This window comes from Carex rostrata, chromosome 18, assembly GCF_964058835.1.
Source record: "Carex rostrata chromosome 18, lpCarRost1.2, whole genome shotgun sequence".
Lineage (NCBI taxonomy): Eukaryota > Viridiplantae > Streptophyta > Magnoliopsida > Poales > Cyperaceae > Carex > Carex rostrata.
Window position 1 is genome coordinate 7,410,514 of NC_135935.1, and position 15,827 is coordinate 7,426,340.

General features: G+C 30.6%; 1 protein-coding gene across 2 annotated transcripts; it reads right to left on the reverse strand.

Annotated features, from left to right (window-relative positions):
- Positions 1 to 10,644: 10,644 nt before the first annotated feature.
- On the reverse strand, positions 10,645 to 14,378 carry BUG22 (cilia/flagella-associated protein). Of its 2 annotated transcripts, none has more exons than XM_078319851.1 (7): positions 14,246 to 14,378; positions 13,919 to 13,979; positions 13,503 to 13,534; positions 12,766 to 13,007; positions 12,279 to 12,416; positions 11,641 to 11,739; positions 10,645 to 11,032 (listed from the first exon to the last, which is right to left on the reverse strand). In XM_078319851.1, the coding sequence occupies exons 2-7, from the start codon at positions 13,969 to 13,971 to the stop codon at positions 11,024 to 11,026; spliced, it is 573 nt and encodes a 190-aa protein (XP_078175977.1). In that variant the 5' UTR covers positions 13,972 to 13,979; positions 14,246 to 14,378; the 3' UTR covers positions 10,645 to 11,023. The 2 variants fall into 2 exon arrangements, with proteins under 2 accessions (XP_078175977.1, XP_078175978.1); XM_078319852.1 differs by having other exon boundaries at positions 14,163 to 14,319.
- Positions 14,379 to 15,827: the final 1,449 nt, after the last annotated feature.

Genomic DNA, 15,827 nt, shown 5'->3' on the forward strand with positions numbered 1-15,827 from the left:
GTGCAGACCACGAGATGTATGGGACGCTGTACCACATGTCGTGTGGACCCGGTGCATCAGCCTAACCTGATCTTTCCTGCTTGAGTAGTTCGGAGTTCGGACCTTCTTGCTTGTTTACTTGCCTTTGCTTTTCATTTTACCAGTATCTTCTGTGACCACACTGGACCACATCTTGTATGGCAAGCCTTCTCATATGTTAGTCTTTTTGGGAGGTCATAGGTTAAAACGTCCGTTTAGGCCGATTAATCGACCAATTAGTCGTTGGCGGTGACCAAACTGTCATAAATTTTTCCGACTAATCGGCCGATTATTTTCGATTATGACCGATTATTTTCGATTAATCACTTGGCGGTACCTTGTTTGTTCGACGACCGCATACTGTTATTTACAACACTACTCTAATCATTGGTGTTTTTTGTTTTATGAGGGCAATTACATGATCATCTTTTACTTTGCTTTGTTTAAGAAGGTTTTTCTGAAAAAAAAAAATACATCATATTATTTTCCAAAGTTGATTAATATTTGAGAAGTTCAGGTTAATCCCAAGTTCAAATTGAAATAAATCTCAAGTAACATATACTTTAAATTTTTTTATTTGCTTTTCTTTTGAAATTAGAAGTTTTTTTTTTATATTTATGTTTATTTTCATTTTTTATTATTATTATATATAAGTGTCTTATTCGAACAAGATACAAGATACGCAATTACAAAAAAAAATATTTAGTGGAAGATTATTAATTTTCCTATAGAATGCATTTTGATTTAAGCCAAATTTCTTTTGTCAAATTTAACTTGTACTATTTTACAAGCTTAATCCTAAATATTGTAACTTCATGTAAAAAACTCTTATTAATTTTAAGCTGGCAGTTCCAATCATAAACTAATTTTTGAATAAGTTGAGCCAAAGTTCACACAACATCTATAGTTATGTGAATATATTGATTAATTTTTTTTTTCCTGCATGAATAGCTTGTCATCATTTGTTCAAAGTTTATTAGTTATAAAAAATTATAAGCTACTTCTATATATGCTATTAATAAATATAATATTTTTGGATAGTATATTTCTAACAATAATACCTGTAATATATTTCAATCTTTATATATGAATATATAGCCACTTTAAATTAAGTAGAGGAATAACTCTCCCCAGGAAATTTATAACCTGCACAGTGTTTGTGCTGTAGAAGATGTCATTTAATTTTTAGTCACATCCTTTTCCAAGTATTTAATGCTCAAGGTGCAAGAATATATATATATATATTATATATATATATATTGCTCTAAAAAAAAGCCTTGCACCTTGAGCATTAAATACTCAGTCTAAAATAAATACATACAAACAATAGAATATGTCCAAAAATAATATTATAACAAAATAACAGGTTCAATGTCCATATTTATAGTACTCAATCATAACCATAATTTTTATTTTTTTATTAATAATTCAAATTTTAAATTTTATATGACAATCAGGAACCATTAAATATTCTATTTGAGAGAGAAATGCAATTATGTGGTTTAGTTTGAGATAAAAAAAATCAATACTCCAAAGTCCAAATTGACCAAAATTGACATTTTTTTTTAAAGAAATTAGGATAGAACAAATTCACGAGTTCATATTCTTCATTGAAATTTGAATGTTAGAATATCGATAAAAAATAATACGATATCAACATTTTATGCATGAAATCTCTTCTCCGGATCTCATTCTTATAATTAATCCCCGCTAATATGTTTTCTTGCATAAAAAACCTATAATATTTTTCCATTTTTCATTATATATAGAGATTCTCTATCTTTATTAGAATTTAATCATTGCTATCTGGAATATTGATAATTATTTCATATTCAACCATTGATTTTCTTTGTCAAAAATATTTTGCCAGACAATTATAACAACTTAAAAGTATGGTGAACGAAACTATTAGAATAAAAAAATGTACTGAGTCTACAAAGGAATTGGAATTAGTGTAAGAATTAATATAGGAATTGAGATTAGTAAATAAGAATAGAGAGAAAATAGTGTTTTTCATATTAGAGTAAAAATAGTGTTAATGTGGTATTTTTTTCGGAAGAGTCTAGTATTGTGTTAACAGAGATATTAATTGGTGATCTTGCTTAGGATCGATATATGATATTATGTTCTGCACTTCAAATTTATGTTTTATGAGTTGGTTTTGACATAGAACTGTCTTTAGAAGAACATGATTAAGGTGGAGAATTGTTTCTCTTTTTTCGGAGTTTCGGAGTGTAAGTGTTTGCCCCATGAGATGTAATTGTTTATTTTTTGTGGTTTCTTCAACAGCCTATAGGTTAGATGTAACCACTACAACAAAGTAGACACTTTTTGCGAGAGAAAAAGCGCTTTTACGACGGTCATCCGTCGCAAAAAGAAAAAGCTGAACAATGAGAGTAGTCCGTCGCAAAAAGTCACTTTTTTATCCTCGCGAAAAGTGTCTCATTTTTGTTGTGAACATATTAGTTAAAAAAATTGAAACGAATACGTTCAAAAAACAGGGACGAAGTCAGACTTTTAAGCTATGGGGGTCAATCGTAAAAAAATTCATGCTATGAATGTGGTCAATATTACAATATTCATAGCATTTACTCTAAATTATATAGAAAATTATATATAAACAATAAAAATTTGAAAAAAAAAATAAAGATTAATTGACCCCATTCAATCATACTAAATCCACCCCTGTTAAAAAATGAACACAGGGTGGACATGAACTCAAGAGGTGCACTCATCTTACAATTTTATTAGAAAATATATTAATAAAATGAAATAATTAGCAGGATAGATAATATATATATTGCATAAGTCCTGATTGGATCTTTGTATTCACCACATATTCGAGGCATTAAATAAAGATATATTTAGTTTATATTTTTTTATTATTCCAATCTTGTAGCAACTATCAAGCATCAACTAATTTTCCATCATTATCAGAAGAGAATACAAACTATATACATGAGCTTATAATTAATTGTACGAAACCGGCGTCTCTTTCCCACTATAATAGCTTACTTTTGGATAGCGACCAATCAATATCTTGTTTAGAAATCCTTAATTAATTAATTCCTTGCCGACATCACTACCTCATGACATGAGAATTTAATGTGTTTTTATACCCAAATTTGGCCCATCATTTGAATTAATTTACACTGCTAAAATGCATTAATTACAATATATATATGTATTCATTTTCTAAACCAAGTAGGGAAGCAAAGAACTTTTTAGCATGGAAGCAACAAAGATAATACAACCAAAAGTACTATAACTTAACACGCAATGAATTGTCCTTAAATATCTCCTTTTGTTTTTTTAGGTTAGTGGCTTTAAATGCACACTAATAATTTTATTGATAAAAAAACAAACTTACAACGGGTCAAATGATCCTCATTTTTAGATCTAAACTCATTTATTCTCATGAAATCACGTAAACTACTCTAATCAACTAATTATATTTATCTACTCTAAAAAACAATCTATTACCTCTTTCTCTATCTCTATCTACGACCGGATCCGCTTTCATCCGATAGCCACACCACTTTGTGGGAGCAACGACGGCTAAGATTTATCCTTTCTAGAAAGCTCTTTTGTTAGGACCGGCTCCTTCCACTTTTTGTTACTTTTATCTTTGTGAAGTATCCCTAAAATATAATACATTTGGTGAGTCTTACTATTTATTTTTATATGAGGGTTTAAATATCTCCTTTTTGTGTTTTTATCGTGTTTTCATTTTCTAAAAGTTAATAACTTAAAATTTAAAACTCAAATATCAAAACAAAATGTTAGAATTGATCTATATCATTTTCTCTATGAATATATAAAAGATTACGAGATTTTGATTTTGTTTTGATCGGTATCAAAAGCTGCAAAAAATACATTAACATGGATAAATTATAGATATTGATTTTTCAACTTATTGTTTATCATAAAAACATTGACATGAATAAATTCTAGATATTTATTATCATGAAAACAAAACCCAAAAGTTATAATTTTAATATGTGCATGTAGCTAGAGAAAACAATATAGATAACATTTAACGGTTTTATTTTGACGCATAAGTTTTAAAACAATATTATTAGAAAAATAAAAAGTAGAACCATAATATAGACATAAAAAGTAAAATTATTTGAACCCTCTAATTTTTATATTCTTTCATCTCACAAATCTATTGAATTTCTAAAATTACTTTCCAACCTCCAATGTATCTAAATAAAAAAGCTTTTGACATAACTATATTTAACACTACTATATTTAACACTTTACTGTTCCACAATCTATTTATTTTTGTATATCACGGTCAGAAAGGTTAAATGATGTATAAAAAAGGGCAAGCAAGAGGAAATTAATTAATTGGAGCGTTGAAACGATAGTTCCTTAGCAGTGTGATATGACAATTAATTGACAGGTCAACAGTAACATGATTAGATATATTAGATATATTGATCAGAGATCAGCATTCTAACAAAGCTAGGATCAGATCATTGTTCAGATGTCTTCTAAGAAAGAACTTTAAAAGAGAGACAGAGAAAAGACTGTTCAAACAGATAAGCCAAAGTACAAATAGTAAATAGAAAGTAATAGTGGACAAATTATGATAAAATAAAGGGTTGAATACTTGAATGGGAAACAGTGCTTTTAAATCCAGTTCTTCTGTGGCCTTAGGCTGTGTCACCTTCTATACTGCCAATAATTACAAGATTTTCTAATTATATCTGAATTATTTGTTTTTTGGGTGATGCCGAACCTAACGCATAATTATTCGGTTGACCAAACTTTGACCGAATTAAATCCGAGTAATTCGTGAATTTTACGAATTATTCACGAATTTTTCCCATAATATTTTATTTTGTTTTATTTTTTTTGCTCTCTTGCAGGACTGAGATTTATGATCCGGATAATTCTGAATCATTTCCAAATTATATCTGAATTATTCCCGAATCACAAATTTTCAAACTCGTCGAACCCTAAACCCTAAACCCTAAACCCTAAACCCTAAAACCCAAATAATTCATTTGTCACTGTAGTGCTCCACTACATTCATAGTATTTTGTTTTAAAAAAAAAAAAAAAAGTTCAATGAGAAACGTGAACAAAATAAACCAACTTAATCGTGTATAAGATTCAAAAAATGTATAGCTCGTTTTGTGCACTATTAAAAGGTCCAAAAATTAATTAAGACACCAAATTATAACAATGAGTTGTTGATTATTCACCATCTTAATCGTGTACAAAATAAACTCTAAATTTTATAATGTAATGTTAAACACGCCACCCTTGAGATAGAATATAATCAATAGTTAATGTTATTAATGAGTTAGGCTAATATGACACTAGTGTTATATCAAACTAAATAACACCACATCTTAAACCCTTGGATCTGCTTTAAGATTCGTACTATCCGCTTTTACTGTTCAAGCACTTCATTTTGTACGAATCTTAAAACAGATCTAAGAGTTTAAGATGTGGTGTTATTTAGTTTGATATAACACTAGTGTCATATTAACCTAACTCGTTATTAATTTAAATGTAAATTTGTGAATCATTGATATAAAAAGATATGATCACAATGAAGTGATTGTATTAAATTCATGATGCTCATTTTTATGAATTGTAATATATATGATGTGTCATATCAACAAATTGTACTACTCTCAAACAAGATCAAGTCATTTTTATCTATGCAATTTATCACCAATTTTACTAATTTAATATGTTTTGTTTTTTATATTTTTACAATTGACAATTGCAAATTTTAGCTATATAACTTATAAGAGCAAAACTAGGGTGTGATGTGCTCACCAAAAGGGGTTAGTGAGCACATCTTCAAAAGACCATCGGATTGACTTCGAACTACAAATCTAAACCATTGAAATTTAAGCATTTCATGAGTGATGCATGTATATGCAAAATTTTTAAAGTTTCAAATTCATTTAGTATATCGTCAAGCGGTAAAAAAAATGATGAAAAATTAATACATAAAACAATTAAAAAATAACTTATAAAAAATGTTCATTGTTTTGACCGCTTGACCATGTGCTAAATAAATTCAAAACTTTAAATCTTTTGCATATACATACATCACTCACGAAGTTTATGGATTTCAACGGTTTGAATTCGTAGTTCAAAATCAATCCGATAATCTTTTGGAAATGTGCTCACCAACTCCTCTTGGTGAGCACATCACATCACATCCTAGTTTTGCTCAACTAAGGTAACTTTTCTCAATTAATAATTATTCCACGTTCATGAATTGTGTTGTTATTATGATATTATATATCACATTCGCATTTGGAATTATTTGTAATTATTTGCAATTAAGATGCACGATACTTTAAAAACTAAAAAATAAGAGTTGCAATTGTTGTGTTTGATTATTTATTTCATATTTGGTAGATTTTATTTATGTAAACCCTATAGTTATTGTTCTCATTAATTGTTTCATAATACGATTAATTATAGGGAAATTTTATAAAATACTCTACTTTCCAAAATCATCGAATAAAATACATATCCTCTAATTTTTTTGACAAAATACCCCTATATGGCATGAAGAAACAAAAGCATATGAACAATCAACCTAAATCTTTATATTTTGATTTAAGTTCAATACTTCATACCATCATTTGACTTCAAATTTTGCATTACAAGTAATTACATGTACTCCATGCTATTAAGAGTTAATGATATCACACACACACACAATTGTGTTATAAATAATCTTCATACCATCATTTGACTTCAAATTTTGCATTACAAATAATCTATCTATCTATCTATCTATCTATCTATCTATCTATCTATCTATCTAATTGCTGTGCATTGATACATGACATATCTTAATTATGTACTAAAGTTCCACCCCATATTGATCACATCTTGTTACAAATTAACTAAGTAAAATGGTGACCTAAAAGCTTCACAAAATATTTAAGAGCATAAGGCTAATTTCAAATATTATATAATGACGTGGTCTTTAATTTACTTAAATTATCATTATTTGTGCTTGTCAAGTGTATAGTTGTATTGGGAATGCTGAAATTATATGGTTAATTTTGTTTGACCGAATCAAAATTGTTTTGTTTTATTCATGTCTCTTAAATAAGTTATGATAATTCGGTTTATTATTTTTTTTTCATTTTGACAGTTGAAAATCAAATAAAAAGTGAACAATAAAGGACATCAAAATATTGGTAAACACTAAAATAGTATTAATTAACATTATTTTATATTCTGTTCTATTAGATAAAATTTAGCTGGTCAGTACATATATATTATTGCTGACAGATTGAATATTTATAGATTAATTCTGTTCACTCAAACAAACAATAAAATTTGATTTATTTGATTCGTGCTATAATTAATGAGGAGGGATCTACTTACAATATTTGAAAGTTACAACATCTTACAACAATTTGATTTTACAATTTTCAAAGTCCAATCAGTCGATCCAAACCGTTCAACATGATATCTATATTAAAATGTGCTTGAAGATCAAATTTTACATTTTTTTTTAAATTTTTTTACTATTTATTAAGTATTTTACAAAACTGTTATTTTTCAGTGGTCCAAAATTGTCAAACTACAGCAGTTTTGTAAAATACTTAATAAATAATAAAAAATAAAAAAAATGTAAAATTTGATCTTCAAGTATATTTTAATATAGAGATCATGTTTAACGGTTTGATCGACTATTTGGACTTTAAAAATTGTAAAACAAAATTGTTGTAAAATGTTGTAGCTTTCAAATATTGTAAGTGGATCCCTCCTCATAATTAATTCAACTAATCATTAATTAGTTTTGTTCACTTAATTTGGTTTATATTTATGCAAAAAAGAATTTGTAGGCCTACTTAAATTCGGTACATTGAACCAACTAATAAGCAATTCTAGTGAGGTGGGGAAGAGAGTGGCCGGTTTGTCTTTTGCAAAACTTCAGTTGCAATGAATTTGGAGTAAAAAAAACTAACACATGGTATGGAGGGTTAGTCCCACAATGATGATTTTTGTGGGATCCAAACTGCTCTTTTGCGTACTATGCAACTACATGTGTCGAGTGCCAAGTTTGATTCTCTTTGCTGGAACTGTTAAAAATTCAGCTCATATATACAAGAACATCTATATTTCTGAAATTATCATAGTTTCTAATCTGATATGACAATTTCTAATTCAATTTTAGAGATGTGAGAAAGTTTTTTATTTAGAAACTATACAACAAATTTTTTTTATTAGGAAATTATTTATAAAATCTATGTTGGTCAAATGATTGACTAAAATAATTTCTTCATTTTAATTTGTTGTTAACGTGGCTTAATAGAAACTCTAAAATTAATTTCATAGATGTGAGAGTTAGAAACTTTAGAGATCTTAATTTCTAAAAAGTGATTAACAATTATTTAGAAACTCAGTTAAGTTTTAGGGATGTAAATGCTCAAAGAGCATTTTTACTTATAAAATGTATATAAAAATATTTTTTAATCATATCAACAATTTACAATTATTTGTTAATATAATTTATGTCATCTTTATACCTACAAGTTCAATTGTGTTTAATATTTTTGTAAACTTGTATAAAAATATTACCAAATTTCATCTTTATACCTTCCCGTGAAGAACAACTATGCAAATTGACACCTATTGCATAGCTATTGAGTAATTAGGCAAACATCAAGTAATAAAATTATCAAAGATGTATATTGAGTTGCCAACTATCTAGTTTCTCCTAGCATCCCATTTGCACTTGCATGCATTCGTTACTGGTAACAGCTTTCTCTGTATTTCAGCTAATTAACAACATAGGTTATATGGAATTCAAATGATTTGCAACCTCATCCATTAATGTACATTCATAAATAGAGACTTCTTTGACTTTCACCCAACCAGATCAAATTTGCTTATATATATATATATATATATATATATATATATATATATATAGGCAAGTGAGCCCTCAACTTAAATCAGGTACCTTTTTTTGTTCAAAGTCAGAAGAGAAAGAGCATTTCAGGCAAAAAAAGAAAAGAAAAATAAAAATAAAACAACATAGGATGAATCAGATAGAAGCTCATAATAAGGTAACATTCATAACAATATCTCTCATTTATTTTTCTGATCATTGCATCAGATTAGTGCACAGATCATAGAATAATGTTCCCCTTTTCTTTTTCTAGGAGGGAGGGGGTTGTGGGGCTGTTGTCAGACTGTCAGTGGTCCAATTTTGGGACCTAAAATCTTGATAATAGCCCCATAGGATCAAGAAAAAGAACACCAGCAGGGCAAATGCATGTGCTTAGATGAGCAATAGATGGGCCATTTAGGTTGGTAGCATGTAAGATAGGGGGCTTAGAAATTTATCCGGTTGCATTTATCTTATAATCTATCCATCATCCTATTTAATATCATTATTATAAGTTCATGCATGGATGGCTGCATAGAAAACAAGAAAATGCATGCTAATCCAAAACTATCAAGGCCTGTTGGTAAGGATTATATATGCTAACTCAAAGGAGTATATATCTTGGCTGTATTAATTAATTAGAAAAGACTAAAGAAATCAAACTGCTTGAATAATGACTGACATAACTGTGTTATGAAACTATAGGTATCTCTAGGAGTTCCTTTACTGTAGATTTTGTGGGATGCATCTGCAGACAAGACATTATCTTGTCCCTATTGTTTTGTTATATATATATACTGTTATTGGTAGCAGTCGTTATCCTGTCAAATCTCAAACACATGCATGACCTACTAATGAAAGGAATGAAGAGAAGCATGTAGTAGTATTGTAAGCCAAAAAATTAAGAGATGACTTTGTCTTCATGGGGAAGTCAAATGTGTTAGAGAGAAAGAGAGGGGCAGCCAAGCAGGTGCATGTGGTTGGGTCGACAAGAGGCATTCATATAAGGAGACCATATTATCTATTTGAAACCTGTGTGTGTGCGCGCGCGCGCGCTCGTTCTATGTTTACATCAGTAGGATGTAGAAACTGACCCAACGAAGCAAGTTAACTCGATTAACTGAAACTGAAACCAACTTCTAGAAGCTAGATTACTAAAAATGCTTAACAAATATGGAGAACAAAACGCCTGGAAACTTGCTTTCTTTATCCTTTTATTTTCTTCATTTTCTGTCTGGGCAGTTTGGCTAGTTTACTAGAAACTAGATCCTAATTTACCTAATCAAAAGGAAATTCTTTCAGTTGGTACGTACCTGGTACCTAATCACCAAAAGAAAGAGAAAAAGAGGTACTATGCTCTGGTTCCCAGATTGTCCAAGGATCTGAGCAATAAAATAAGAAAAAAAGCATAAGAAAGAATAAGATGGAAAACGAAGCAATTGGGATCATTTCACCAGGGAGACGATATATGGTAGGTGTATTGGCATTACATAAATAATAAACTATATTTCAAAGCCCGCGATATAAGATGTGTTAATAGGCCCAAAGTGTACTGGGCCTCTTCATGCTCATTTGGAACTTTACATTCAAACACTGCCAGTACCAGGCCGGAAAAATATATAGGCCTAACGGCTATTGCAAAATGGCATTTCAGTGTAAAAAAATGTACACAGAAAACTAAAATGCACTCAATTTAGTTATTTGATGGTATACTGGTCAAAGAAGAACAAATAAATCTAAGCTTCATCATCACTGGGACTTTACTCAGGCAATTTACTAAGGCTCCTGTTGGATACGTCAGTAGAAAACATGAAACATGTACCAGATCATACCACAAATCATATTTGATAGAAATCACAGCTAATTGCACAAGAAGTGATGAGGCGTTGCTTTTAAAAGAAGAAGGAAACATGGTTCCATCAACCAAGTCCTCGTTACACTATATAACTAGATGAAAGTCCATAAAAAAAATGGTTCCATTGTAGGAATCGCAAGCTCCTAACAAATTACATCCATCTGAGATTTAGAAAAATGATGTGAGATTAGACCATTTGTAAGTTGCTGATTGGTCGAAGTGAATTACCTGACCTCTGCTTCCTTCCCAAGAACACTATGCTTTCTGAAAATTAGCAGGGAGAAATAACCATGAGTAATACACGAGGATCTTTTTAAACTTAACTCATGTTGGGTAAAGCATGGGGATACCCCACAAACCCATATTAAAAATTCTACTCTTATTCTCTCCATGTCTCCATGAAAGAGAGAAAGTAGAGCTTGTTACTGTATTTTATGAAAGATAAAAGGGAAGGTACTTGGCTGTTTCCCATGTGTTAGGATACGCCAATAGATTTATTGTTTTATATGATAACTGACCTTGTTATGTACTTTCAAGGGCAAAAATGAAAATTTCCGTGGTCATTACTCCCTATAAGGGTTATGCAACCCAATTTCATGGTTATTCTAACAATAAAAAAATATCATGCATATGAAAATAACAGGAAACACCAGTCTTGTAACCCTCCATTACCATGACATTAAAAGATGCACAACATACTAGTGCATCATCTAGTCTTGAGAAAACTAGAAGATGATGGGGTGATATTTGCTATGTTTAGTGGAACAGATGAAATATTTCTTGGTTTGCTGGGGTATTAATGGAACTTGTAAAGTTTTGTAGGGCACGTGTAATTTACTGATTTAATTTAGTGGATTGGTATAAAAACTGACTTGAACAGGAAGGTAGAGCTTGAATTCCGGAGGAAGCTCCTCATCTGAATAGAGTCGATCTGAAAAGTATATTCTTCTCAGCCGGCAATTTGCATGCACCTGGTACAGTTGATCATATATACGTCAATATGAAACCTTAATTGCAAAATTTGTAGATTGTGTCTTAATTTGGTTAAATATTAGCATTAGTGGCTAGTTGGGTACTTCCTAACACACTTGTACAGTTGTACCTATTCTGGTGTTGCAGTAGTATAGTGACTTATGTAAACGGCATTTCCAATTAATTCTGGAGCATTGTTTCCCACCAATAATGGCATGCTTTGTCAAGTGTTACCCAAAGTTCAGTTGTCACACTATAAATTTGTTCTTTTTATAGTTCAAAAGCTGGTGCATAACAGTGATGGTTTCTCTTCGAAAAAATGATTTATAGGGCATGCATGACAGTGATCTCCTCCTCCAAATTTGTTCGTTGATGGTTTCTTCTTGAGAGGCACAAATAAATATTAAAATATTTGCAGGGTATGTAAGAAAGTATTCCTTGAATTTGACCAAAATTTTCAGTACCATCATGCTTGCTGGTGTTATTTAGAAACAATACATTAGTATAATATCTAGGGGTTCAATACGGGGTGACAAACCTGGACACGGAGTGTCTCAACATAGTTGGTGCCATAAGCACGCCTGGTTAGATCAGATAGGTTCAGCTGGATATTGTTCCACCCATCCTCCATCTTCAGAGGCATTGTACAGATGAACGGTTTCACTCTCGTTACGCTCTGTGCCAAAACCAAGATATTAAAATTTAATTCATTTTGTGTGAAGAGTGAATTTTCTTAAAATATTAAATAATTAGTTATATTAGAATAAATCTCCAGAAACTAACTGGGTGTTATTAGATATAAATCGAGTATAAACTTTAATTTGCTAGGCTTCTCTACAAAGGAACCAACAGAACATTGCTTGAATCCATTCTTATTATTTGTCCCATTTCTTCGAAGTTTCTTCGAAGTTAACAATACAAAACATCTAAATGTTCAATGCAATATTCTATTAAATTATTTCTTGGTCATATAAACAGGTACGCCTTTTTAATTAAAACAGAAAGGAAGCCATAGAATAACCTACTTGGAAATTGGATGCCCTAAATCGCCTCCTTACATTCCTGTCATCCAACACCTGAACCTCAAACGTGAAATACTTGCTCAAATTCTTCACAATCAGTACCACAAAAGGGAGCTTTATGCCTAGAGTAGCAGTGGGGTCCGCTGGGCAGGTGATATAAGTTGACTGTAAATTTGCGCCAAGTATTTCAAGCACGTTTGATTGAATATCGTCATCTTGTAGTCTCTTGACATGCCCCTCAGAGACTGCCAGTATATAAAATGCAATATAATTCACAAAATAGTAACTTGATACAAATTACATCTTTCAAAAAAAAAAAATTCTCGTGTTTCCTCGGGCATTCGCTTGCCGGATATGAATTGTGGATGAGCGATTCTAAGATAAAATATACACAGACTAATTCCAAATCTGCACCTAAACTTGTGTTTCAATTTGAGTTTAGTCAAGAATAAAATACCAACTGACATAACTACCTTAAAATATGATTTGTAAAAGAAACTTTCTGTTCCTCAAACCATCATACTGTACAAAAATTGGGTTTTAGGAGGTCACCAAACTTATCCAGTATCACAAAAAAATTAGGTCATAGCAACTTTTTTCTTTAAATTAGGGGCAGGAAAAATGAAACAGTGAGAAACGGCATATCAACTTATAACATGGCATATATCTTAGTTAACTAACGAGAAATTACCCAAAACTACAGCCATTCAAATTTTAAGAATAGATGGAAATTTCAATACCTTCTTTATCCCAAATCTGAAGAGGTTTGCTCCTGGTCAAATGAACAAATCACAAAGTTCAATGCCGGGTAATTTGCATTTGTTGGAAATTATGTTAGACTAATAATATTTCAGGTGTACCCATACAAAACATTTAATATACCATATGAAGTCAGCAATGTCATAATTGCCCCTCAAAGCATAGTAAATATCAAGTGCTGTTTTGGTGCTGTTTTCTTTCCTTATGACCTAAAAAAGGTACCCATTTATAGTTGCCTTCTTACAACTCCACACATAACAAAGAACACGAAGTATATTATGGGTAACCTTTAAAAAAGATAGAGATTATACATGATATATCTATGTTTAGTGTTTATAGGGGTACAGGCATGAAAATTCATAATTTGTTAAAATTAAGATGCTAAGATAAAACGTACCCGAGACTGTAAAGAATTGACAGAAATCCGGACTGGAATGTATTCTTGAACATTTATCAAGCTGCAATATTTGCAAAAATTTCCAAGTCAAAGATTGCTAAAATATAAGTAACCAAGTAAATTAACTTTTGTCTTGTACCAGACTACCAGTCAGGATGTACTAAAATTAATTACCAGAATCCTACAACAATTTGGTGAGAAACCTTAATAATATCAACCAGCAAGGATACTAAAACTTCGACACCTAAATCATAAACCCTAAATCAGAGACAGAGAAGGATTGGCTATGCTTTAGGCGAAAAAATGGTTGAATCGGAAGAGACTCACATCAGAGTTACGCCGATTTGATTTTTCAGATTTAATTTTTCTACCGATTCGATCTCGCAAAGGTAAATTCGATTAATTGAGTTTGGAACTTGGAATAGATATTGGAGATAGCGTGGAAGCATGCACCGTTAATCTAGAAATTACGTATTTATCCCCTCAAAATTTCATAATATCATTTTACCTCTCTAAATTTTATAAACTCACAACTCAAACCAATTTTGTCTTTCTGTTCAAATGCATTGTAAATTTATAGAGTATTTATTTTACGTTTTATTAAAAAAAAATATAGTATGTTTAAGAAAAATATTTTGTCATCTATAATTATGACCGATTTGTAAGAACAAATGATTCATTTTCTTATTTGTGAAGTATGTTTAAATGTCACCATGCATATGTTATAAGTAGAGAAATGAACAATTTATCTTAAAGGCTAATAAATTAGAAAACTGAATATTTTTCTACACGGTCTATATATGTGTGTGTGTGTATTAATAAAACATAAAATAAAAACTTTATAAATTTAAAATGAGTTTTAATGAAAAAAAAAAGACAATAAATTGCATATACTTGTGAGTTCTTAAACTTTAGAGAGGTTAATATGATATTATGAATTTTAGGGGTACGTAATTTTGAGGTTTTTGAGGCATGAATAGTAATATCTTCATTTTCAAAGTTCAAAACGTCGATCCAAACCGTTAGATGTGATCTCTATATTGAAATGTGCTTGGAGACCAAATTTTACATTTTTTTTACTATTTATTAAGCCACTTTGAAAATCTGAAAATCCAAGCACATTTCGATATGGAGAACAAAATGAACGGTTCGGATTGACGTTTTGAACTTTAAAATCGCAAAATATGAGTACAAAGTAAAATAGCCGCTTTACTTTACAACTCACCGTAGCCCATCTCTAAAAAAAAATATAAGAAACAAGTAGTACTGAAATAATTTATTTAACTTGTCATGCAGGTCTGACGCCATTGTATTAATTAAAAAAGAGACATGGCAATGCTCCATACAAAGCAAAGGCTGGAAAAGAGACGACAATGAGCGTAGCTGAAGCCTCATCAGCAATCGTGGGAGGTCGTACATTTAAGGCAGTATTCAAAAACGGAAAAAATGGCCAATGCACTCTTACATTCAAGGCAGCAAGCAGTGGTGGGAGACAGTCCAAATCAGGCACCAAAAGAACAACCATTTTTTTAAAAAACAAAACAAAAAACAGGGTTGATTACTTTCCAAATTACAAAAACCATCAAAACCGAGTCGGTTACCTCATGGGGTTCGGTTACTCCCTTGTCACTCCATTACATCCTAGACCACACACAAATTTCACATTTTAGTGGCAATGTTTTTTTTACTTCATGTAACCGAAAATTTATTTTGGTTATCCTTTTTTCTTTTTTGTTGCGGGTTGTATACCCTTGTACAACCGTTTGTACAAGGTAATCTTTAAGGTAACCGAAATTTTTTCTCGGTTTTGATGGTTTATATAATTTGTAGAGTAATCAATCCGTTTATTGATTTTCTTTTTTTTTTATTTACGTTTTATAAAAAGAATCCCCCGAGAAGCAATGGATAT